The sequence below is a fragment of the Catharus ustulatus genome, chromosome 16 (assembly GCF_009819885.2).
Source record: "Catharus ustulatus isolate bCatUst1 chromosome 16, bCatUst1.pri.v2, whole genome shotgun sequence".
In the NCBI taxonomy this organism is placed as follows: Eukaryota; Metazoa; Chordata; class Aves; order Passeriformes; family Turdidae; genus Catharus; species Catharus ustulatus.
The window spans coordinates 13,228,288-13,252,989 of NC_046236.1; the positions used below are offsets into that span (position 1 = coordinate 13,228,288).

General features: G+C 54.8%; 1 protein-coding gene across 3 annotated transcripts in view; it reads right to left on the reverse strand.

Annotated features, from left to right (window-relative positions):
* The window catches only part of TNRC18 (trinucleotide repeat containing 18), a 54,069-nt gene extending 30,505 nt beyond the window's left edge, over window positions 1-23,564 (reverse strand). For all 3 annotated transcript variants that reach the window (XM_033074454.2, XM_033074455.2, XM_033074452.2), the window contains exons 1-4: window positions 23,310-23,564; window positions 5,489-5,614; window positions 3,285-5,093; window positions 105-207 (exon numbers count right to left, since the gene is read on the reverse strand). In XM_033074454.2, the coding sequence (XP_032930345.1) occupies window positions 105-207; window positions 3,285-5,093; window positions 5,489-5,614; window positions 23,310-23,511 (2,240 nt within the window). In that variant the 5' untranslated portion in view covers window positions 23,512-23,564. The remainder of the gene's footprint in view (window positions 1-104; window positions 208-3,284; window positions 5,094-5,488; window positions 5,615-23,309) is intronic.
* Between the last annotated feature and the right edge of the window lie 1,138 nt (window positions 23,565-24,702).

Genomic DNA, 24,702 nt, shown 5'->3' on the forward strand with positions numbered 1-24,702 from the left:
CCAGCACCTACACAGGATGGATGCAATCCTGCCTCCTTTCTGGTTGTTCCTGAGCTCAGCTTGTGACACTATGACAAAAGATCTCACCTCCCTCCAAGCCTCACCTGAGCAGCTTCTCCTGATCCCGCTCCAAGCGCCCTGCCAGGATGTGGCTGTCCCGGTGACGGCTCCTCTCGTCCCCACAGTCATCCTCAGAGCGTCCGTGCCCTAAGAGACAACCCAGCACCATCAGAGTGGAGAAATGGCCTGCAGAAAGCTGTCCCCTCTCTTCTGGGAAAGCAGCAGAGTACCTGAGAGCCAGTATACCCAAACACCAATGTACCCAAGGATGTTCTAGCGACAAATCCTGGAAAACCAGGCAAGGATCTCTGTGTGATCAAGATATTCTCACTAAAGCAATATTCTCCTGGTAGCACCCAAGTGCATATGTTGTGAGGTTCGTGTCTCCAAGACATCAAGGGACTCCTTGCCAGGCCAGGTTGGTCTCCCAGGACAGCACAGCCACCAGCCTGGGAGCAACAGGACCAAAGGGACCACTGTGCTGAAGGGCAGTGGCAGATTTCCCATCCCAGTAAGAGCCAAGATGCAGCTAAATCCTCCATCAAACCACAGAGTCCTGCTTAGCACATCTCAGAAAGGGGAAGGATTTTATCTCTGCACTTTCTGAAGCACTTTCTGATCCTGTAAATCAGTCTGGGAGCACTGAGTATGCTCTGAATCCCTGTCCTTCTGCAACAGGCAGAACCAACAATACAGACCCTCACAAAACCAGCGCTCTCCACTCCACAATTCAACCATTACCAGGAATCTGCATCCCCCCTGAGACATGCAACAAGAAAGGGTCTGATGAGGCAGGGACACATATGGCAGACGAGGGCAGGAATCCAAAAAGGGGGGCTGGATGTTTGCTTGGAGGAGCCACTTGTCCACAATCAGCACAGTTCTTGCATATACAGCCTGGCATGGTAGCAGATGCATCTGCGAGAGGTTAGGAGGCACCTTCACAGGAGAGAGCAGCAGAGCCTCACTTGGATCTGCCAGGACCAGGTATTGGGGTCACTCTTCCCTTTATCCAAGGTCTTCATTCCAGCTGCCTGATTTTAAGCTTGCTTTTCCCTAGTTTTTTTGCCTAGCTTCTTTCTTGCATACTCATTTTTCACACAATTCCCTGTTGCCCCTCTCTGCACTATGCTCTGGTGATACAATCCACTCCTAAATCCCAGCCCTGCTTGCAGAGACCACTCAGCCTCACAGGACTGCACCCCAGCAGCCCTTCCCAGGGTCCTCACTCTCCTGTCTGGATATGGTTTGGCACATGGGAAAACATCTTGGAACATCAAGTCTATTCTGCTGACAGCCAGTCTTTTCAAGGAGAGCTCTAGTGTGTATTTCCACAAACCTGGACAGCCCATGGGTTTTTTGCTGTCAACTCTCCAATTCCCTCAGCTTTTACTGTCAGAAGAAATCCAGGAACAAGACAACATCTCTCCCAGCTCCTTTCCCCAAGGCTCCTTCCACGGGCTCCAGGCAGAAAACAAAGATGTTTTAAAACCTGGCACACAGCTCTCCCTCCCGAAGGACTTTCCAGGGTCACCACGTCTCCCTCACAGCCTGCCAGGACACCACGTGCAGCCCATCCAACCCCAACCAGCCCCTCCTTGACTCATTGAATGATGCCCTACACAGCCTCCATTGCTCACTTTTACTCTCCAGCCTCCACAGCACCTCACAAATCCCTCTGGAGCCCAAACGTCTTCCACTGCCTCTCCGCCAGCATTCCCTTTCCACACCCTAGCCCAGATTTTTCCCCTTTGGAGTCCCTTTTCCTATTTCTTTCCTCTAGCCAATGTGTAGCTGTCTCTTTGGTGTCAGCAATATGGAGCAATTCCTTGGAGAGCTCACAGCCTCCCTTCCCTCCTTGGCATAAGGTGAGTAGACCCCCACCCCCATCCTTTCAGTAGAAATGCATTATTTTGTTATTTTATCATCGCTCCTCCCTCTCCCATCTACACTCCTTGTGCTCCATTATTTCTAGACGAGTTCATCATCTTTTTTCCACCCCCCCCCCACCCAAACACAAACACTGAAGGACCTCTAATTCCCGCCCAGCCTCCATCCCACCAACAGGACAGTCCCTTTTCTGGACAGAACGATGATTGTCCAGACAGTGAATGATCATTCTGTCTATATATATGAACATGACGCACGGACTGCATAGAAAAATTCAATCAGTTATGCATGGAGGAAAGGCTTAGGTCCGTTCCCTTGACAACCAATGCCCAGTACTAAATACTTGCATTTTACTTGCCAAATACTACAGATTAGCCAACTAAAGCCTGCTTTCTCCTTCTTAAAAGGTCTAAACATTCAAGCACCGTCCACTCAGCGCAAGCAAGCTAATGTTATTAGACGAATATCTCCTGGCACACAAAAGGGGGGGCAGCATTTGGGGGGCGAGAGGAGGAGAAAAGCAGTCTTGTTTTCTGTCTGAAAGCCAACTGCATCACTTAGCAACGAGCCCAGAGGCCTGCCAGAATTCAACCCTTGTTTGCAGCCTTTTAGTTCGGCTCAGTAAATTACATTTAACGCAAGCTGGGAGCGTCTGGGACGATTGAACGGCTGAACAAACAGCTCCCTGTGCTGCCCACGAGGTCCTCGGCCGGCTCCCGCCCGGCTGTGGGGAGGGATGGGAATGGGGAGAGGGGCTGCTGCCTCAGGGAGACTGCTTCTTGCCACTGAAGTTTGGGAGAGGGGGGCAAAGGCAGAAAAATGGGGGAGGCAAGGGCTAAAAATGGAAAGCCGACCGTTGCTGGCCAGCCGCTCGCTTTGGCATCGCTCCTTGGCACACCAGAGCCCCGTGCCCGGCAGCCCCCGGGTGTTCTCTTGCTATACAAGCCAAGCAGAGAACCAAAATCTCTCTGGTGCCATCTCCCTCCTGCCAGCACCACGGCTTAAACCAAAGTCACGAGATTACAGCACCAGCACAAAGGTGGTTCGAGAGGTTTCTCTGTGATTCCCTTTGCTAATGGATCAAACTCATGGAGCAGGATTGTCCTCAGAGGTGGTCAGAGGGGATGGAAGCAGGGACAGGGGACTGACTGACTACCTCTTGCACAGGGGTTCTTGCTTCCCACTGTGGTTTACAACATTCCCTTGGCTGGTAAGGGAGGCAAACACAGCTGAAGATGCCACACTAAGCTCATGGCACACATCCTGCACTGGGTGGCTAGTCTTCCAAGGGACAGATCCTCCAGAGAAGCCCTGAGGATCCCTAGGGAACCTACCTTTGATGCTGCTGAGAGACAGCGAGCGATCCCGGTCTGCCAAGCTGGGCCCCAGTTTGCTGCTGCTGCTGCTGCTGCTGCTGTTGTCCTTCTGCCTGGCCACAGCCACAGCAATGCCAACAGGCAGGTGCCTCACCTCCACCTCGCCCTGGGAGCCAATGCTCTCACGGCCGAAGGATTTGGCACTCTCAGGTCTCTCAGGGTCCCTCTTTAGCTGCTTTGCAGGTTGCTGCAGCAGCAGTTGCTGCACCTTGGATGCTCCCAGCTGTGCAGAGTCCAACTTCACGTTGCCCAAACCCCCAAAGGGGCTCTTCTTGCCGCAGCTCTGCCGGGACGCCGTCTCCTTGGCAAAGCTGCCGCTGTATTTGATGAGGCTCTGCATGGCCGAGCCTTCGCCGTGCGAGGCGGGGTGCAGGACATCTGCGGCGCCCCGCGAGCCCACCACCGAGGAGCGAGGCAAACCGCTGGGGTCCAGGTACACCTTCTTGGCTTCCTCCTCCACCCGGCTGACGTGGTTGTGCTGAGCAGCCAGCACCGCCATCTGCGTGGTGGCAAAGTTGCCCATCTCAAAGGGCTTCCACTTCTGCTCGGGCGGTTTCAGCTGACCGTGGTCCAGGTGCTGCCGGGAAGAGTCCAAAGTGCCATAGACCTTTGCTGCTTCTTTGGAGCTGGATCGCTGGAAGCGGTCCCGCTCGCAGGGGCGATGCTCTGCCTCCGGGCTTGGCTTCAGCAAATCCTTGGAGGCCAGGAACTCCCTGCTCTCCGGAGAGCCCAGCCCCGGCCGGTTGAGGAAGGGCTCTGAAGTGACCTGTCTCTTCAGTGCCATGGAGTTCGTCCTGATCACCGAGCCCTTCTCTCTCAGAACCTCCATCCTTTTGGCATCGCTGTGACAAGAAAAGTCCTGGGACAAGAGCGTGCGGGAGGGATCTGCAAGGCACCGCTCCGTGGGTGACTGCAGCACCCCCACCTTGCCGAGGTCCTTGTCCTTCCCCTTGTTGTCACGGGCCTGGGAGGCGATTTGGATGGGCCCGCTCCTCTCGTCATAGGCTTCGACCGAAGGCACGAAGGTGGGGGCGATTACTTTGTGCTCCCTCCCCAGCTCCTTGGCCGGTGGGAAGATGGTGTACATGCTGGAATGGACGGGCTGCGGAGGGAATGTTGTGGCCGGCGTCATCTTCCCCGTCTGCGAGGGGTGTGGGGATGGACAGCTACAGGAGATGTGCAAAGCGCCCACGGAGGGCACGAGGGGCTCCCCCCGCTTCAGCCGCTCCGCGTGGGCGTGCGCAGAAGGCCTCATGTTCTCATCGTGCCGAGTGGGATCCTTGGCACAGCGGTCCTGCTCGGCACCCAGGACCTTCAGCATGGGGTCCCCGCCGCCGTTGCAGTTGCTGAGGGATGAGCTCTGCAGCGGGTTCTTGGACTTGGGCTCCCCACTGCCTGCGCCCCGATTTGGCATGTGCTCGGCCAGGAACGGCGAGAGACGCTCGCCAACCTTCACTGCCTTCTCCACCACGCTCACTTTCCGGTCGCTGTCGGGCTTGGTGTCCTGTGTGAGGTCAACCACACTGCGGGGTCGGGGCTCCTCCTTCGTCTTGCTCTCCTTCTTGGCAAAGGGCAGGGTCAGATCGCTCCGGCATGCTCGCTCCTTCCCACCGGGGTCTTTCAGGCCTTCTTTCGAGCTCTTGTGCAGCTGCCCAAGGTCCTTTTCCCGGAGCAAAGTGCTCGACGTGTGGCTGCCCACGGTCCTTGAGAGGGGAGGCTGCGGGTGCAAAGTGGACTGGCCTGCATGGCTGGACAGGTAGAATCCATCTGCAGAGTAAAAGCAATCAAAATTATCACAGGCTTCCGATCCCTTCGGTCCTATATAGACAGGCAAGAGGTGGCAAACAAGGAAAGAATTAATTCCTAGGATGTCTTGAACAAAAAAGCCCAGAGCAAAAGAGACCAAGCAAGTTCCTCCATGTGGGATGCAAGACAGCCCTGTCTCTGATGGACACTGTGGCTTCAAGGAGGGACCTGGCCAGCTTTCCTACAGGATAGCCACATCCAAAGCCTTGGCACTGCTCAGCCCAGGAAACACCCCTGGCAGATCACCCAAGGCGGTTCCTTTATCCCCAACACTCCAGCAGCCGAACAAGCCCAAAGGAGAGGGTAAGTACCCTGGGGTGACCAATGGGAAGGGCACACAGGGTCCCCAAACTCACCTTTCTGTGACTCGAAGAGGCTGTGCTGTCCCAGCTGGGCCAGGAGCGGACTGCCAGCACTGGGAGGTTCAAGGTGGCTCAGGGGAATGTATGATGGGTAGAGACCGTTAGGCAGATGGGAAAAGCCTGCAGAAAACGGGAAACAGAAGAGGGAAACCTGTTTTATCCCGAGCAGCACGCTGCCTTGGAATGAGCCCCGCAGGAGCACAGACTGTTGTGGCTGCCGGTCCCTCACACGCCAGGAGCGGCGGCGGGGACGCACGCGATGACACACAGCGCACACAGCCCAGGGCAGAGACCCTGCTTGGGGATCCCAGTTCAGGCACTGACCCCCAGTGCAGTTCCCCCAGCTCAACTCAGGCACCTCTGCGGGGCTCCAACTGTGAAGCAAATGGAGCATGGTGCTTCCTGAGCAGGGCATGAGGGTTCAGTGACCAAACCACCTGGCTGATAAGATGCTTTATCACAAGTTCAGCAACCTGTGGGTGAGGACATTCCCCAACGTCCTTCCAGACCTTCTTGCCAGCACAGCTTTGCCAACACAGCCCATCCCCACTGCACGTGCCCAGCACTGGGTACAGGCTTTAGGAAAACATGAGAGCATCCTCCAGAGCAGCTCACAAAAAGCAGTTTCACCTATGCAAACCCAGCATCTTATCCCGGAGAAAGGCAAAACAGAGGAGAAAGTGTGACAACCATCCACGTGCTGATATGAAAGCAGCATATCCTCACAACCCTGCTGCCAGTGGTCTGGATGTCCTGGACACTGAGTCCACAGCAAGACTCTTATGTAAATCATCCTCATCAGCATTTCCTCACTGAATGCAATCACCATAATAGTGGTAATAATACACACTATTGGCTACAGGCAGCAATTCCTCTCCAACACTGCCACCAAACGACACCCATGCAACACTACAAACCCAACCTTCCACCAGAACCAGCATCCCAGTCTATGCCATCATTTAAAAACTGAGTTAAAGCCATCAGGAGAATCTGAAGGAACCAGCCAAGCCCTCTGCAACCCTCCTCCCTTTTCCTCAGCCTGCATTAGCAACCATCTTCCCCAAATGCAACGATCCCACTGAAAGCAACCAGGCAACGCATTTGTCAGGAGTCCAGCATCCAAGTGGCTCAAAACAACATCACACCAAAACCCAAGGGGAGACGGAGAAGTTCAGTCCCCAAAGCCGCACGTGGAGCACCATCTGCGAGAGCTAGTCAATATTTCACATTATTTAGACAGCCAGGATCTCTTTGGCGTACATGTTTGCATCCCGGCATATGTGCCTCACTGCTGCGGTGCTCCGCACAGCTCCTGGCCCGCATCCATCGCCCGACAGATCCCAGCGGCATCACCCGCACACGCCAGCCCTCCAGCAGCAGGACCAGGGGAGCTGCTGTGCCCAGGACCAGGGGAGCTCCTGTGCTCAGGACCAGGGGAGCTGCTGTGCTCAGGACCAGGGGAGCTGCTGTGCCTGAGACCAGGGGAGCTGCTGTGACTGAGACCAGCGGAGCTGCTGTGCCCGGGACCAGGGGAGCTGCTGTGCCTGGGACCAGGGAAGCTGCTGTGTTCAGGACCAGGGGAGCTGCTGTGTTCAGGACCAGGGGAGCTGCTGTGCCCAGGACCAGGGGAGCTGCTGTGCCCGGGACCAGGGGACCTGCTGTGCCCAGGACCAGGGGAGCTGCTGTGCCCAGGACCAGGGGAGCTGCTGTGCCTGGGACCAGGGGAGTTGCTGTGCCTGAAACCAGGGGAGCTGCTGTGCTCAGGACCAGGGGAGCTGCTGTGCTCAGGACCAGGGGAGCTGCTGTGCCCAGGACCAGGGGAGCTGCTGTGCTCAGGACCAGGGGAGCTGCTGTGCCCAGGACCAGGGGAGCTGCTGTGCACAGGACCAGGGGAGCTGCTGTGCTCAGGACCAGGGGAGCTGCTGTGCCTGGGACCAGGGGAGCTGCTGTGCTCAGGACCAGGGGAGCTGCTGTGCTCAAGACCAGGGGAGCTGCTGTGCCCAGGACCAGGGGAGCTGCTGTGCCCAGGACCAGGGGAGCTGCTGTGCCCAGGACCAGGGGAGCTGCTGTGCCTGAGACCAGGGGAGCTGCTGTGCCTGGGACCAGGGGAGCTGCTGTGCCCAGGACCAGGGGAGCTGCTGTGCCTGAGACCAGGGGAGCTGCTGTGCTCAGGACCAGGAGAGCTGCTGTGCCTGAAACCAGGGGAGCTGCTGTGCTCAGGACCAGGGGAGCTGCTGTGCTCGGGACCAGGGGAGCTGCTGTGCTCAGGACCAGGGGAGCTGCTGTGCTCGGGACCAGGGGAGCTGCTGTGCTCGGGACCAGGGGAGCTGCTGTGCTCAGGACCAGGGGAGCTGCTGTGCTCAGGACCAGGGGAGCTGCTGTGCTCGGGACCAGGGGAGCTGCTGTGCTCAGGACCAGGAGAGCTGCTGTGCCTGAAACCAGGGGAGCTGCTGTGCTCAGGACCAGGGGAGCTGCTGTGCACAGGACCAGGGGAGCTGCTGTGCCCGGGACCAGGGGAGCTGCTGTGCCCAGGACCAGGGGAGCTGCTGTGCCTGAGACCAGGGGAGCTGCTGTGCTCAGGACCAGGGGAGCTGCTGTGCTCGGGACCAGGGGAGCTGCTGTGCCTGAAACCAGGGGAGCTGCTGTGCCCGGGACCAGGGGAGCTGCTGTGCTCGGGACCAGGGGAGCTGCTGTACCTGAGACCAGGGGAGCTGCTGTGCCCAGGACCAGGGGAGCTGCTGTGCCTGAAACCAGGGGAGCTGCTGTGCCCATGCAGTTCAGTGCAGAGCCCATTCCCAGTTAAACCTGCTGTTTAACCCTGAGCACAGCACTGCAAAGGTGCCAAGCATGCACTCACATTCACCTGAAAACCTCCACACTGAAGCACTTTCAAACACCTTTTCTTAGTCCAGAGCTGGGTAGAACTCAGCTTAGCTCAGCTGTGAGCAGCTCCACTCCACGCCATATAAGCCTTGGCGGTGTCACTGTCACCGCTCCTGCACAACTGGGTTGGCAATGAGCCAGCATCTGGAGCAGGAGTGACACATTTCCAAGGGAACGTGAGTCCCATCTGGCAGAGCACATGGCTGCAGCATGGCAAAGGCCCTGGAGCACCCCATGCCACACCAGCCCGGAGGCTCCGGTCACAGACATCCCCACGTGAGCCCCTTCTCCCAGGCAGACGTCAATCCCAGCTGCAGCTGCTCCAGCAGGCGGAAACACCAGCACGGGAATCACGGCGAGACACATCCCATCCTGAAGACACCACTGTGCACAGATGCTCATGGCATGTCCCCACTTGCACATGGTGCAAGGACATGAAGCCACCTGCAGGGCTCCAGGGAAGGGACACACTCCAGCACTGCCACCAGGTACAGGGACACCTGCACACAGCTTCAGTTACTGATACACAAAGAGGCATTTTGGTACCAGTTACATCCCTAGTTCTATGAGGGCATCTCCCTGCTTTTAGCATCATATCCTGCCCAGGGATAACACAGGCTCAGTCCCAGCCCCAAATGTTCTGGGGCTTCCTCCCCAATCAGCATCATCACATCCTGCTACAATGACCCAGCCTCAGTTCAGGGCTGCAGGGGCAGGAGGGGGAATGCAAAGTGTCCATGCTGGGGACAGGTTCAGATGGACAGGTTGGGAACCTTGCAGGGCAGTGTCACCACACCAGCTGGGAAACAGCAGAACTGAGCCGATGCCACCAGTCACCCCTCAAAGCCACCTCACATGAGGCAGCCCTTCCCAGTAACTTCCAGAAGCCCACAACAGCAGCACTACTCCTTGGAGAGACATAAGCCCAGAACAGGAGCTCAAAGCACATTCCAAAACTCTGCAGGTGTAGAAACTGAGGCACAGGCAAGTGCAATGGTTTGGTGCATCTCAAAACCAGAGAACCACTTGAACTCCAGCCTAGCATCTACCAGTGACATTGTTTTCCCTTGTAAAGTGCCTGAAGAAGCTGCACAGGCTGTATTTACCTGGCTTGTTCCCTGCCAGGAACCAGAACTGGAATATGAAGGAGGAATCTGAACAACAGCTTTCCTGGGGATGAACTCAATGCAAATCCAACCTCGAGCCACTGCCAGAACATCCCTTCCTCCGTACAGCCCTCCAGCAACACGCTGATGCACATTGCCCAAAACCTGCTGCCCCAGTGCCCTGGGTAGGACCTGGAGGTGAAGCTACTCCTCCATGTGCTGAGGAGCTAAACTTGCAGGAGGCGGCCGCGGGTGAGCTGTGCCTCCTTGGATATCCGTGCCAGGAAGTGATGCCAAGGGGAGAAATTCTACCGCAGTGAGCAACGCACAGCTCACCCCAACCATGGGCTTCTGCCAGGAGAAAGGGAGGGGAAAAGGGGAAACCACAACCATCTCCATCTGCCTGGGGCCAGAGTGTTTGCTGAACCAGCACAAGATCCGCTTTGCCCAGGGACACGCCGACAGGTCTCGGCAGGCTGAGCCACGCTCCTCCAGCCCGATTGCTTGCCCAGAGGCGGTCTGGCACCACAGCACAGGCAGGGAGGTGCAAGTTGGCAACACTGTCAAGCCCAGACTGGCTGTGCCCCCCCTTCCCTGCCAAGTTACACCACGCCAAACACATGCGTGTGCCCATTAGCTCGGCCTCTGACTGCCTGGGAAAGGCACCACCAACACTTGTCTCATGCCAGCAGGGACACACATCATCCAAAGCAGCCCAGCTCTGAGGGTAAAAGGGTTCAGGGCACAGAGATTGTCCCTCAAACCACCTTACCCCTATGGCCAGCAGCCAAAATGCAACCCCTGTGATGCTCCAATTGCTGCAGTAAATGAGCACACCTGTCCTCCTCCTTCCCAGCTCCAAGATTATAAAACATATCTGTTTTGCACAATTGAGACATAAATCACTAAGGGCTGTTATTAGAGGAACTTGGCGGGTGCAGATGTGTCAACCCACTTGAAAACATCTTCTTCATCTTTGCTCAGCTCTCCAAAACGGCACGGGTTAGGGGAAAGAGGTACGGCCTCGGGTGACTCACCACCGAGAGGGGATGTGACCGATGAGGAGATGAGATACCAGCGACCACAAACCACACACCAAACGTCTGGAGGCCGGAGGTCACACTGGGGGAAGTGGGAGGGAAACAGACCCCACGTGCTCAGCCCGCTTGGGGTTGCCAAAGGTCCCCGTGAGGAGGGAGCTGACAGAAAGCACCGCCAGGCTGAGCTGGGGAAAGAAGAGGGTGGGCTGAAACTGGTCACTCAGTTTTAAACATGTGGGTTTCTCCAACTTGGCTCCTCAAACTCAAGCCTAAAATTCAGTCCCAGCTGGACAAGTCAGTCAAGCCTGGGTTGTGGAAGAGCCAGACAGGAGGAGGGCAGGCTGGAGGCAACATGCTGGAACTGACCGTGTCTCACCATGGACACAGCTCCAGCCAATGAGCCAGGGCACACGCCTGAGGTGTGCCAGCACTGGGAAGCCTCTGCACTCCTCGGCTATAGGTGATCAGCTGGCACCTTCAGCATCCCCATGCTGCCCTCCACATTTGCTGCCAACATGCTACAGAGGGGACAGCTCACTTGGACACCCATGAAGGGTCACGGGCAGCAAATGGGAGCAACACAGAAACACAACTCAACAGGGGATTCACTCTCCCAGTCTGGTTCCATGATTCCAAACTAACCAAGAGCACCAGCACACCAGGGAGAAGCAGCATCCACAAAGCCTTTGCTCTTGGGACAGCTTTCCAATTGGAAAAGACCTTTAATCAAGCACAATTGGACAGCCCTGGTGTGGGATAACAGGTGGCCACGTGCACTGCTGGCTGCAAAGCACACCCTGAAGCTGAGCCCTGGGCATGAGCCATCCTTGTTTGAGAAGCCACAGCCCTGGCAGCGGACGACCAGTGGCCTCCAGCACCCCAGGAGAAGTGAGTGCCCCCCATCTGCCCGTTACACATTTCTGCCACTTATGAAATATTTCCAACCGCCGGCATCTCACCCCATCCTCCCTGGGCCATGATGGATGGACACACTGCCAGGACTCAGGCTGGCACCACACAGTGCTCTGCAAGGGGCTGTGGCCACACAAGAGCCTGAGCTATAAAGCCTGACCCCTCGGACCCTCCAATCTGAGCCCAGCAGGGCTGGGAAACACAGCAGCGAGAATTTGGGTTATTCCCATGGGATGTTTTGAACTCTGGGCACTCAAGGGAGATTTGCAGCCCGGCTGCAGCCAGTTCTGAGCTGGCTGCTGGGCCCAGCATAGAGCAGGAGCTGCAGCCGCCCTTGGCCGGGAGCACAATCACCTCTTCCCCAGTCCGGCTCGCAATGCCTCACAGCAGCCAACTGGCACAACAGTCCACGCCACAAACAGCTGGATAAACGCTTGTGTCCTCCCCGGCAGGGAGGGAGCAGGGGGAGGAAAGCAGGGAAAATCCAAGCACAGCGAGTACCTTCCCACCAGCAGCATGATGAACACCACAGCAGCTGCCTGTGCTTACCATCAGCGGTGCATCCCTTATCCGCTCTGCAGAAGCAGCAGATTCCCAGGGAAGGCTTTCAGCACACACCTCCCTCCCCATCCCTGCCCCGCGCAGCTCGGTGAGCCACAGCCGCAGCTATTCCTCATGCACACATTTATGGCTGCAAACAGCTGCGAGCCGGAGTGCTGACAGTGTAAATCTTTGCCACCTCCTCCCCTGCCTGCCGGGGCAGCTCCAGTGACACCCGAGGCACCGGAGCCGCTTTGACTCCGTGCCATGCACGAGACACCAGCGATACGAGCCCCTGAACATGCCAGGCTGAAACCAAAGCCCCCGGATCAGATGTGCCTGGACTCCAGCAGCGACTGGTCCCTATCCCTGTCCCCAGTAGCCCCAAGCTGCTGTCACAACCCACCACTCTCCGCGCCAAAAACCGCCCCAAAAGCCATATTTACACCCCATGCCACGGGACTGGCAGTAGCTTCAAAGCCCTAATTTACAGCCTCAATTCTCTGCATCCCCTGAAAGCCTTCGATCCCATCCCCAGGATCCAGAATAGCCAGGGCAATTTAACTCCCCATTTAATCTTCTAAGGGCCCTGGCGAGCTCAGAGACAGCATCCTCCGGTGGGGGGTCCGCACTCCCAGACTTTGCTGCCTTGAACAGCGCCGTGCCGCTCTCCTTCAGCTGCAAAAATCACTACCTTAAAAGCCAAGGCGAATTCTCCCTCCAGCTCAGCACAGCTCTCTATTGTTTCTTTTAATTTTATTTTATTCCACGTGGGAATCTGTGTCCAGGCTGTTTTATTTTTAAGTGGCTCTTGCTCAATATTTACTATCGCTCGCAGCTGCGTCAGCGCAGGAACACTGAGCGCTCGTGCCAGGTTTCCAGCCAGCCCTCCCACAGCCATTCCCCCCATGCCATGCCATGATTTTCCTGCCATGCCACCCTCGTGGTGAATCAGCAGCCCCCCACAGCCACAGGACACTGAAGGGCAGGGTGTGAGCACAGGGCATGGAGGGGTTCCCTGCTTCCATGGAAAAAATTACCATCAGGCCGAGCCCTGCCGCTCACCTCCTCACCCAGGAGCTGGAACAGCCCCAACAGCCTGGAGATGGCAGAGGAGGAGAAAATGGGAAGTGGCTCAAGAGACTCAAAATAGAAAGACTCAAGGGACTGGTGTTCACGCCTGGTTCTGCCCCAATGTCCTGAAGACTCAGTTTCCACCAAGCAACAAAAAAAAAAAAGGCGATCCAAGGTATGCCAACGCCTGAGGAAAAGGACACCAACAGCACACTCTGAAGATCCCCCACAAGGTCACCCACCATCTCCCCATTAACAGCATCTCCATAGGGACAGCAGGAAGCCACCAAGGTAGGGACAGGAATCACTCTGGCAGAGTGAACGTGGCTTTTCCTCACAGATGGAAACCATCCCAGTGGCACTCTTGACATGACGTGTGGCCCGTCCACTCAGCCTGAAACACGGGGGCTGCAAAGCACTGATGTGGTCCCACGCTAATCCTGACACTCAAACCAATGTCAACGCTCCTGGGTCACTGCCAGCTGCTACAGCAGAAGCTTCTCCCACATGCCCCCAGCCTGAAATCCCCCACCACGTTGGATGCCTCTCCTTTTCCGCTTGCATAATCAAACCTGACACCCCAACAGGGGTCCCCCGAAACCTCCAGGCTCTCGCTACCCAACCACACAGCTCTCCTTAAACAGTAAGGAGTGACACAGTGGAGTCTTGGACTGCACATTTATTAAAATGCCGTATGGAAATTGAAAAAATAATAATTTAAACTCTCCAACTGATTAGCAGAATCCCCAGGAATGCAGAACGTGGCTGCTAGATTGCAGTCTCGCCTTCCTCTCCTGATTTTCTAGGACAGCATGAAAATGCCTTTGCTCTGGCTCATACTTCATCATGTTGAAGATTCTTCAGCCACTGGTGTCCAGCACAGGGGTCCAAAGGCTGATTCTGCTCCTGGCACTGGATGCACACTTTCAGTATAAGTGCTCCCCCTTCTTCCTAAGCATGAAAATTTTACTATTTTTTTAAATCACCCAAACTCAGTGCAGAAAACGATACTAACAAGTGAGCCCCCCTTCCCTGAGCCCTGCCTGCATATTTAACCCAGCACCACCCACGCACAGTCCCGTGCGTTCATTAGAAAAGAGCTCGTTACCATTCACTGCCAGAGCTGGGAGAGCTACAGGAGCTCGGTGGGGGAGGTTATTGTGGGATGGCACCAGTGCTGGTCCCCACATCACCTGCACCGAGTGCCTGCCAGCAGCAATTAAATCAGCCTTCAAAGAGAGATCCCAGCTTTCCCAGCACCATTAGCCGTGCCCTGGAGGGAACACGGTCTATTTTCAGCCACAATGACTTAAGATCAGGTCACCAGCAGGTTAAATGGGACTGTGCAGCATCATCTCCCTGCCCTCCCATTGAGAAATTAAACACTGCTGTGTGATGGGCAGCACCAGCCCTGGACACACACCAGGTGCCCACAGAAAGGTGAATGCCACCTGCCTGCTCCTGTCCTCTGCTTCCCATCACTGGCCATGGACACCCACTGCTCTGGCTGCCTTATCTCTGTGTGGGGTGGTGAGTGGGGGTTCACTGCAGGATCACCCCGGGGTTCCTCCCTGCCTGTCCTCCTGTCCAGCACAGTGACAGCTCACGGCCAGAATGGTCCCACCATGCCCGAAGCCAGGAGTGTTGGAAGTAGCCTCAACACCCTCCATCCTGCAAACCCAGGCATGCACAGTGCTACACTAGGGCTGCTCATCTCACCCCTTCCTCTCAATGTCCTCCCCAAGCTGGGGACTGCCCCAAGCCACCAGTTCCACCAGGGTTTGACCACAGCCACCAGAGAGGTGGCACCTCCCCACAGCAGCTCCGTCTGCTCCGCTGCTGGGTCCACCACCAAAACCCAAACAGCCACCCCACCACTAACATCTGGCATGGAGGTGGCAGCTGGATGTGGGTTTGTTTTGCCTCCCAGCCTCCTGCCAGGCACAGTCAGCACGGGCTGGGATGACTCAAAGCCCGGGAGACGCAGCCTCCGTCGCTGCTTATTTTAAACCCTCTTGTCTGCAAAGCGGCTGCTGTGGCTCAGCACCTCTTGGGGGGCTTTGCAAAAGGGGTGGCACTGCAAGGTGAAACTGAGGCACAGCACCACGATCAGACCTAGGCACCACATCAGCAATGCCTGCATGCTCAGCAGTCATTGAGCTCAACACGGGGCCAGCAGCAAGTGGGGATCAGCTCTGAGAAACACCCCAGGGCTGCAGCAAGGACACTGCCAATGATCCAAACAAATTCATCAGATCCAGCTTCGTGATCCCCCTTGGATACAGCATAGCCAGGACATGGTAAGTGCAAGGCAAAGCTGTATGTGCAAGGTGAAGCTGGATGCTCCTTTATATGCTGCTCCGTGTGCCACAGGAGTGACTGCATCCCACTCCCAGAGCCCAGCATTGACTTAAACAGCATCTGCAGCGACATAAACCACTCTGGGAAAAATTCAGCGAGGGGCTGAAGGCATTTGGGGGCGGAAGAAAGGGATCCACACACGGATCACAATCTCGTAAGACTCTTTTCCTTAGGAAACCAGGCTCAAAAGCTCAGCCTCTGCCAAGCCTCTCTTCTTGACCCCACACTCAGCCTTTTTTCCTTCCAGAGGCTCCTGCCCTTCCCACACCCTCCTGAACATCAGCCCACACCACCTCTTCTGCACCAAAAAAGCACTGAACCATGAAGCAAAGGTGTATCTGTGGTCAGCAAACATCCAGGACCCCACACCCCCCCACTGCTGATAATGGGAGATAAACGCACGGGCAAATATTATGGCAGCGCGGTTTAATTCCTGATGAATTATGCAAATCCGTATTCAAATTGAAGCACAGCCCTTGGGCTCTTGACAAATTGCCAACTGGCCCTGATGACACCAAGCAGGGATGGCCAGCCCTCCATCAGGTGAGGCACTACATGGGTGCCCTATATATGAACATACCCACACATGTACCCACACATGTGCTTGCACATCTCAACTAGGGACACCGAGGAGTACCTGCAAGAATGGTTCAAGAGTGACTTTTGCATTTCTCCCTCCTCCTAGCTGTGTTTAGTGGCCACCAAGCTTTAGTGTCGTCCACAAGATGGAAGCAGTTTGGGGTGATGGCAAGATTCAAAGCAGGACAGAAGATAAAATTCCCGTGTCCAGGGCTCAGGAGAACAGGCAGCAGAGGAGAACAGGAGGGGAAAGCCTGAAACACTTGTGCCAATATGACTGTCAGCCCTGAAGCTGAGCAAAGGAAGATCTGTCCACAAAATAGTCACAGAGAGGGCTCATCTGATGAAAGTAGGAATTTCCGATCCCACACAAACCCCGAACATCCATTAAAAGTAGCAGAAGAATTGCTGCTTTGTGTCACTAATCTCATTAGGGAGAAAGCCCCGCTGCAGTGCCGGGATTGCAAAGGGAAACCCCGGCACGCTGCACACTCCAGAAGCCCGGCACAGCGTGCCCTGCCCATCTGAGCAGAGCTGGGGCTTCCATCAGCACCCCATGCCAAGGAAGGTGCCTGCACCGTTCTTCACTCACCACCCTTCTTTACTCACCCGCCCGGATCTCTACTCGCTGGAGCATTATCCACTTGGCTTGTGTGTGACACGGCATGTGGGATGTCCCCACGCCCAGCAGACCAGGACACAAACACCAGGATGACACACACTGCACACTGCCTGGCGATAACACAGCAGCTGCTTCATCCACACAGCACACAGCCCAACCCCTCCAAACCCTTCCTTCCCAGCACAACAGCCACCGCTGTTATTATTTTTAATTTTTTTATTAATTAAAAGCTATTAAACAAAATGTGTTAAAAGCATATTCAAGTCACAGGGAATTCTGCTGAGAAGGGATGTGGGCATGAAGGGAATTAGGGGCAATACATCCAACTACCGAAGGTAAAAAGGGCTCTTTGCTGGCAGGGATGCGTCAGGATAAGATGGATGGAGGCAGAAGCTGGAGCAACCTTTGCAGAAGTTGCCGGGGATACAGCTCCAGAGAGGCAGGGCTGAGTGCCTTAAAATTCTGCTATTCCTCTAAAAAGACATATTCCCTCCTGAATATTGCTCCTTCCCTTACTCCGAGCCCACCATGTTTGGCTTGCCTGCCTGCATCCAGCTCCCTCAAAATGGCTCTTTGGCCACTGCTACACTGGCAATAAAATTTATTCCCAAGGTCACTTCAATCATTTTGCTACTATTTCAATCTGGCTGGATTTAAACAAAACCCAGCTTCAGACAGACTGAGCCCCCCCGCTCAGCCCCTCCTTTCTGCCCATCACTTCCCTGATTTAGCGATGCCAAACTCTCAACTACCTTTCGCTTCCCATAACCGTCAGCAGCAACAGCTGGAGAGGAAAACGGGAGCATATTGTGCACCCAACAGCTGATCCTGGCGGCGTGGGGAGCGAGCCCAACTGTCACTGCTGGATCAGGGGCTCCTGCCACGCATCCCCCAGCCAGCACCCATGGGGACGGAGCTAAAGGGGCTGTGTGGTCGCCGTCCCGCTGGTGTTTAAGAGCTGGGGAGAAGCGAACAATAAGCAAAGCAAATAAACAGCACAGAGGGACGGTGGCGGTGGGCGCGTCGCGATGCCTGCAGACATCCAGCTGTGCCATCCCGGAGTGAAGCCAGCCAGAAACACGGGGATGGGATGGGATGGGAGCAAACACGGGGAGAAGGAAACCGCCAAATCCTCATGGCGAGGGTGAGGCAGCCACACCAGAGCGGTCCCCTCCCAAAGTTTGCTTTTTAAAGAGCATCCCCAGCTGGAAAAGCCAGCGAGAGGCTATGCAGCTGGACACAGCACTGCTCCCTCACCCCAGCTCCATCGGGTAGGGAATTTGGGGCTGCCCTTGGTTCCTCCACCCCGCCTGCATTTTCAGGTTGTTCAGCAGCAAGGCCGAACAAAGCACTCCCTTGTCCTCAGCACCTCGAGCAGGCGATGCTGGATCGCGTTACCTAACCCAGACCAACATCTCCTCGTCCCAGCACGGCAGCTTTCGTGTCAGCACATGCCAGGCTGGCCCCGATTCCCTGCACCACCTCCTGCCCGGAGCTTTAACTGGACCAGTTTAGTACACGGTGCAAACACACGGGGCCTTGTTTGGACTCGTCGGGCGCTAACCCCAGCTCGGGGAGGTGATCCGACACCCTCGCGCCCGTCGCAGCCGCGGCCCGACCGCAAGGCGCTCACCTGGAAGGCTGCCATCACGACGTTAATTCCCCTTAACAATGTTCATTTCCATATTCACCAGAAGATGGTGAAATGACAAGATGGGGGGTTATTTACTATATAATTATAAACTAATTTCAGCTTTACCCTGGGTTATCCTAGGAAGGAGATCTAAAATTTCCCTTACGAAAGCCCTGCTCTGCTAACCACGTCTGCAGTGAGATTAATTCCCAGTGATTTCCATTTCTCCAACAGCTGCTCTGCTGGGAAAGAACAGGAGCTTGTCCCCAACACCAGGGACCTGCCCAGTGCCCCGTGCCACCCCCGGCTAGGATTTCTAGTGCCGGCTCATCCTCCAGATCAGATTTTCTCTGGCACACCATCAGTCAGGGATGGGACCCGTGGTTTTCCAACCCTACCAAGGAGACTCTGTACCGGGTAGGAGGCAAGGCTCGCTCCAAGTGGGAGAAAGGCTGCTAGAAACCACACTAATAAATGACACCTTTACCAGCCGTGGTTACCAGAGGCAGGAACAGACTCCTGCCCGTTCACCCGGGAAGGCGTTGGAAACCCTCACACGGCAGAGGATCCCGCAGGACCTTGCTCCAAGCAAGTTTACGTCACCACATTGGCCCTTGGGCTCTTGTCCATATTCCAACATCCCTACCAGCTACCGCTGCTTGGGATGGGCACTTCAAGGGAATATGCAGCACAGGCTGGACAGTGCTTCCCACTGCTCCTGAAGGATGGAGATGCCACCCCACAGCCCACCAGGACCTTGGGAAAAATCACTGGGACATCAGAGAAACACAGGAGCTCGTGGTGGGAGACTCTCAAAAGTCCACAAGCCCTTTTTCCACTATGGTTTCAGCCCAGACACTGCTCCTGCCTTCCTCACAGCCTACGAGTTGGCCACCAGCCCGAGGGAGCTGCAGGGACATCACTCCGTGGCCGAGCACTTCCTCCACCCCCGGGGATGCCGGGTGTGAAGAGCGGAGTGTGACGGGACCAAGCACAACATCACTGCCCAGCAGCACCTCCCTGAGCCCCACTGGGACAGGCACACTCCCTGCTCTGCCTGAAAACACATCTCAGAAAGCATCTCGTTTCACCAGGGCCCCAAGGGAGGGGAAGCATCCTCCCAGCCCGTCCACATTCCTCCCGGTGTTACACCAAGCCCCTGCCCCAAGGAGCCCCCTGAGCTCTGCCCCTCGCACCACCTCCTGGGCAGGCAGGGAGGGGGAACCACACTTTCAAGGGCCATTAAGCACCGATGGTATTTTCCTTGCAGCATCAAAACCAAAAAAAGAGCCGTGCCGAACCACAGGCAAAATCCTGCTGCTGGTCTGGGCGCTCCGAGGAGCGCAGAGGAGCGAGGCACAGAGCACTGCAGTGCCCAATCCACACTATCCCCGTCTCTCCATCAGCAAAGCGAGCTTAGCATGGATGCAGCTTGATGAACAAATTGTGCTTCCACTGGCACTGCCGACGGCAAGGCCTCCTGCAAAATCTGCGGGCTCAGCACAAGCACCATTTTGCCATTATAAGGATGGCTACAGAGGGATTTTGCTGGCACAGCAGCGCTGTCCTGGGGGATGGAAGGGTATTTTTATTTCTTTTCCTATGCTCCTACCTGGCCAAGCTGTCTAGAAAACTTCTCCCCGGGCACAGTAGGACTGGAAGCAAGGACGGTCTCCAATCTGCCTTAAATCCCTGCATTTCAATGCACATGCTAATGTGAAGCAGGGAAACCAAAATCTCTCCCCTCTGTCTGCCCGCTTTCCTTCCAGCCACTGCTCTGGAGCTGGGTTTAACACAGTCAGCTCTGCTCATAGTGGCGTGTCCCTTTTCCTGAGAACTGGAAAATGTTTCTGAAGCGTATTTTAATGGAAGAGCGTGTGCAGCCTTTTATACAAACACAGATCTGCAGCCCCACACCCAAGAAAGGATGCCTCAACACACAGCAAAAAGCACATTTTTATTAACTACTAGCAGTATTATTTTATACTCGGACAGCGTTTCTTTGGGTATGGTATATTTGGTCACACACAGCCCCGCTGCTGCCTGGCAGGGACACCGTCCCAGAGCCGCCCTTCGCAATCCCGTCTGAGGGAGCCTTTTCCAACTCCCCCAAAACACAGACCCTGCCAAGAACAACACGCTTCTCTGGGACGGAGTTGAAACCAGGACCCAAAGACAGCGGCACAGGGAAGGAGCTAAACGATAAACCTCCATATTTCGGGCTGCTGCAGAGCAGAGCCAGCCCTAGCTTTAATGGACTCAGCTGCCTCCTTCCATCGATTGCAGCCTTTTTTTAAACAACGTCTTGAAATTCCATTGCACACAGTCCCTTCCCTCCACTATCCCTCTACAAGGCCAATCGAGGGAGCACCCCCCGCCCTCCTCAGGGATGGGGAGATGGAGCCCAAGAGTAAAGAGGGGACAGGGAATGGCATCCCCACATCTCAGCTCCCGCCTCAGCCTCCAGCTCACTCCTCCCTCCATGCGCTTCCAACAAAGGGGCTTCTGTCCTTGTCCCCCCAGCCAGCACAGCAGTGGCCAAAAGGCTGCCAGGGAGTAGAAATCCCCCAAAGAGGAGCGAGGGTCCAGGGGTCAGTGGACACAGCCCAGGCGCCCGCACTTTGGCGCTGGGGCAGAGCCCGGCTGCCGGAACGAGCAGAAGGTACGGGAAAAACAAGGAGTCGCTGCCGGCCATAACTGGATTCTCAAATATGGCCAATCATGCTATTTTTACAGGGGCGTATTTATTTTCGGAGGACGCTGGGACAGATTCAAGAGTCTCTTTCTTCAGCCCGGCGGTATTTAAGGATCGGTTTGAACTGGCTCTATTTAAAGGCTTCGCCTCCTGCCCACTTTTCTTAACCCCTTGCACAAGCCTTCGCATTCCACCCCTCCTAAAAACAAAACAAACCCCCGAAAAAACACAGCAACAACAACAAAAAAAGCACCAAAACCACACACCGACAGCACTGCGAACGCAAACCTACAAAGGGCCCCTCGGTAGCAGGAAGCAATCATCATTTCAGGCGATATTGTTAAAGCCGTAAAAAACAACAGCAAAAAAAAATATCCCTGCCTATCCCGCTGCTGTGGTTTAATGGGAGTTTCAGCTGTTAATTGTACAGATCTTTTTAATGGACTTTAGCCTGACTGGGAATTGCCGTGACAAAGCCGAGCTTTGCGAGGATCTTGCCGGGGAGCGGACGGGGAGACCGGGCACCGCAGGGATAGGGGATTTCAAACAACTCCCAGAAAAAAATAAAATAAAAATAATTTTAAAAATAAAACAAGAACACAATAAAAAAGAATTGGTGGTATCACACACCACACTCCCTCTGTGAGGGGACCCAAATCTGAGGCTTTCTCCCAGTGTGGTAGGAAAGCTCTCAGACGGCATCACGGAGCTTGGTCAGTTCGGAGAGCCCAGAGCTCTGTGCCTCCCTCCTGACCTGCCTGGATTTCAGAAAAGGAAACTTTGGGAGGAGAAATAAAAGTTAAAAAAAAAAAAGAAAGAAAGAAAAAAGAAAAATAAAATTACCCAATAAAAAATAAGAACCATTTTAAAAATACCAAGAACGCGCACTCGGTTTGGTTTGAGATTGTCCAGATGAATTTTTGCAAAGATCATATTCTGTTGCAGTAGGAGGTGGAGAGGGGGGTGAAAAAAAAGGGAGGGAAAAAAAAAAAGACAAAAGGGAAGGAAAAAAGGTGTTTGCCCATGTGCTTGGCTTCATAGCCCCGTTCGCTTTACACCTCTCCTCTTAGCACCTGGGAAATTGGCACTGCCACCTAGTCTAAAACTAATAAATCTTTTTCCCTCGATTCAGGCTGCTTCCTTCTCTGCAGATGTTGGCAATCAGGTTTGCAAATTTCAAAGTCATTCATCCCGGGCGGCTGGGAGAAAAGCAGGTTTATTATTGCAAAACCTGTCACCCTCCCAACGCCTAAAGTAAACTCCGAGTCACCTCTCCACGCCCAGGGGAAAGAAAGCGGAAAAAAAAAAAAATTGAAAATAAAGCCAGAGAGGGAAATCAAACGGTCAGAAATCCCTTGTGTCCTCTCCCAGGGAAAGGAGCGAGGAGCGTGGGCAGGAGAGTGCGGCAGAGTCCTCCCAGCAGTGCCGGACTCCGCAAGCCTCAGGGAAAGGGAGCTCGAAAAAGCAGAAAAAAATGAAAAGTCTTCAAAAAACAAAAGTAATTTAAACAAATAAATAAAAACCTGACCGTGGGAAAAAAAAAATAAGCTGCGTATATTTCAGTGTTTCTTTCTTTCTTTTTTTTTTTTTCTTTTTTAATGGAAATGCAGCCGTGGGGCTGCCCGAGAATGAAGCGCGTCGAGAAGGGGAAAAAATATAAGGAGGGAGCAGTCATTCACACCGCATGGAAGTTTTGTTTGCGGGTTTGAAAAATAAGAACAGCGGAGGAAAAAAAAAAAAAAAGAGGGAAAAAAAAAGAAAAAAATAAAAAATACCATCAAAACCAGCGGTGCCGGCAGCGCTGCCCGGGGGCAGCGGGATCTCAGCGGGGCTCGGGCTGCACCGGGCAAGAAATCACCAAAAGAGCCCAATTTTACCCCTTTTTCCCAGCCCAGGGATGGTTTTTTTGGCTGTCCGGGCAGCGCAGTCCCGTCCCTCCGCCTCTCCCAGAGCCTCTCTCCAGCTTTCCCAAAATCGGATTTATTCCCCGGATTTATTCCGCAGCCGCCGCGACGGGGATTTTCCCCGGTGCCAACAAAACCGTACGCTGGAAGGGGACACTTCTATAGGCTAGGCACGATTTTTCCCCCCTATTCCACTAATTTTACTCCATTCTCTTATTTTTCCACCATCACCCTATTTATTTTTTTTTTACTTCTTCCCCATTCCTCTTTTTTCGCCAAATCCAAAACCACGCGAAGCAGAAAACACTTGGGGGAACCACGCGAAAAAGCTGCGAGCGCACAAATATATAATTATCATGACGCTATTTATATTTTTTTTAAAGGGGTGGGGGGGGGGTTAAAGCCCGATCCCGGTTCGACCGCGGAGGGAAGGCAGGGAAGGCGCGGGGGATCCGCGGAGCCTTACCCGGGTGGGAGTGGAGGCTGATGCCCGATGCGAGGAATTTTCCGGGCTGGAGGGCGGCGGGGAGCCCCGCAGCCATGGGCCCGGCGGCGGGGGCCAGGCGGCCGGTGGCTCCCAGGCGGTGGCTCTCCATGGCCAGCCCGGAGAGCAGCGGAGGGGGGCCGTGCACCGAGCGGGGGGGCCCAAAATCTCGGCCATCCATCATCCACTCGCCGGCTTCACCAAGTCTCCCGGATCGCTGTCGATGCCCGCCACCGCCTTCCCGCCCCCCCCCCCCACCCCCCACCCCCCTCCTCCTCCTCCTCCTCCCCCAAAAAATCAGATGGTTTTCAAAAATAAGGCGTCCAAGCGTCCCATGGCGCGGTGCAGGGAGCCAGCCCCGGCGCGGCGGTCTCGGCACTGCCTGCAAAGGAGAAAAGAAGGGGGAGGTGCGGTGAGACGATATGCCCCGACACCCCCCTGCTCACAGCCACCCCCAAAAATACCCCCCAAAACCCACCCGCACCTTCCCGGAGTGCAGGGTAGAGAAGGGAAGAAGCAGTGAGGAGAAAAAAAAAAAAAAATCTAAGGAAAACTAGTGGCAAAAAGCAGGGATACAAAATACTAAGTATTTAAAAATAATGTTTTAAGAATTTAAAGTTTCTTTTTTTTTGTCCCCAAAGAGTTACATTTGCGACGGCCGCAGCCCCGGCCCGGCCGGGGAGCGCCCGCAGCCGCAGCCCGGCTCCGGCGGGACCGACCAGCAGCACCGCGCTTCGCCCCGGAAAACAAACACACACATCCCAAAACCACCAAAAAGAAACTCATCCACTCAAACATTTCTTCTTTTTCTTTCCTTTTTTTTCCCCTCTTTTTTTTTTAGTTCTTTATTTTTTTATATATATTTTTTCTCCCCCGCGGCGGGCTCCGGCATCCCTCCCGTAGCCCCGTTTCTCGCCTCTTTCGGAGCTCATTCCCACGGCTCCAAATCACCGACTGCTCTTGTTGTTAGGGGCTTTTTTTTTTTTTTTTTAATTATTTTTCCTTTTCCCAGCGCCTCTTTCACTCGGGAAAACAAAACCCGTATTATCATTTCCCGGCAGAGCGAAAAAAAAAAAAACAAAAAAAAACAAAAAACAACAACCTAAGCAGATATATAAAAGTATCTATATTTGTACTTGCAGCCTGATGAAAGGCTCCGCTCGCCCACCCTGTTTTGCACCGGGATAGCGAGAAGTAATAAACACTGCGGGGATAAAGTGGAGGTTTTTCCCCCCAAAGCCTCGCCAAGCGCTACCGGAGCTCCGGGAGCCGCCGCTCCGGCCCCGCCGCCCGTCCCGGCTCCCGGGCGGGGGAGGATGATTAAAAAAACAAAACAAAACAAATTAAAAAAAAAAAAAAAAGAAAGAAAGCAAGA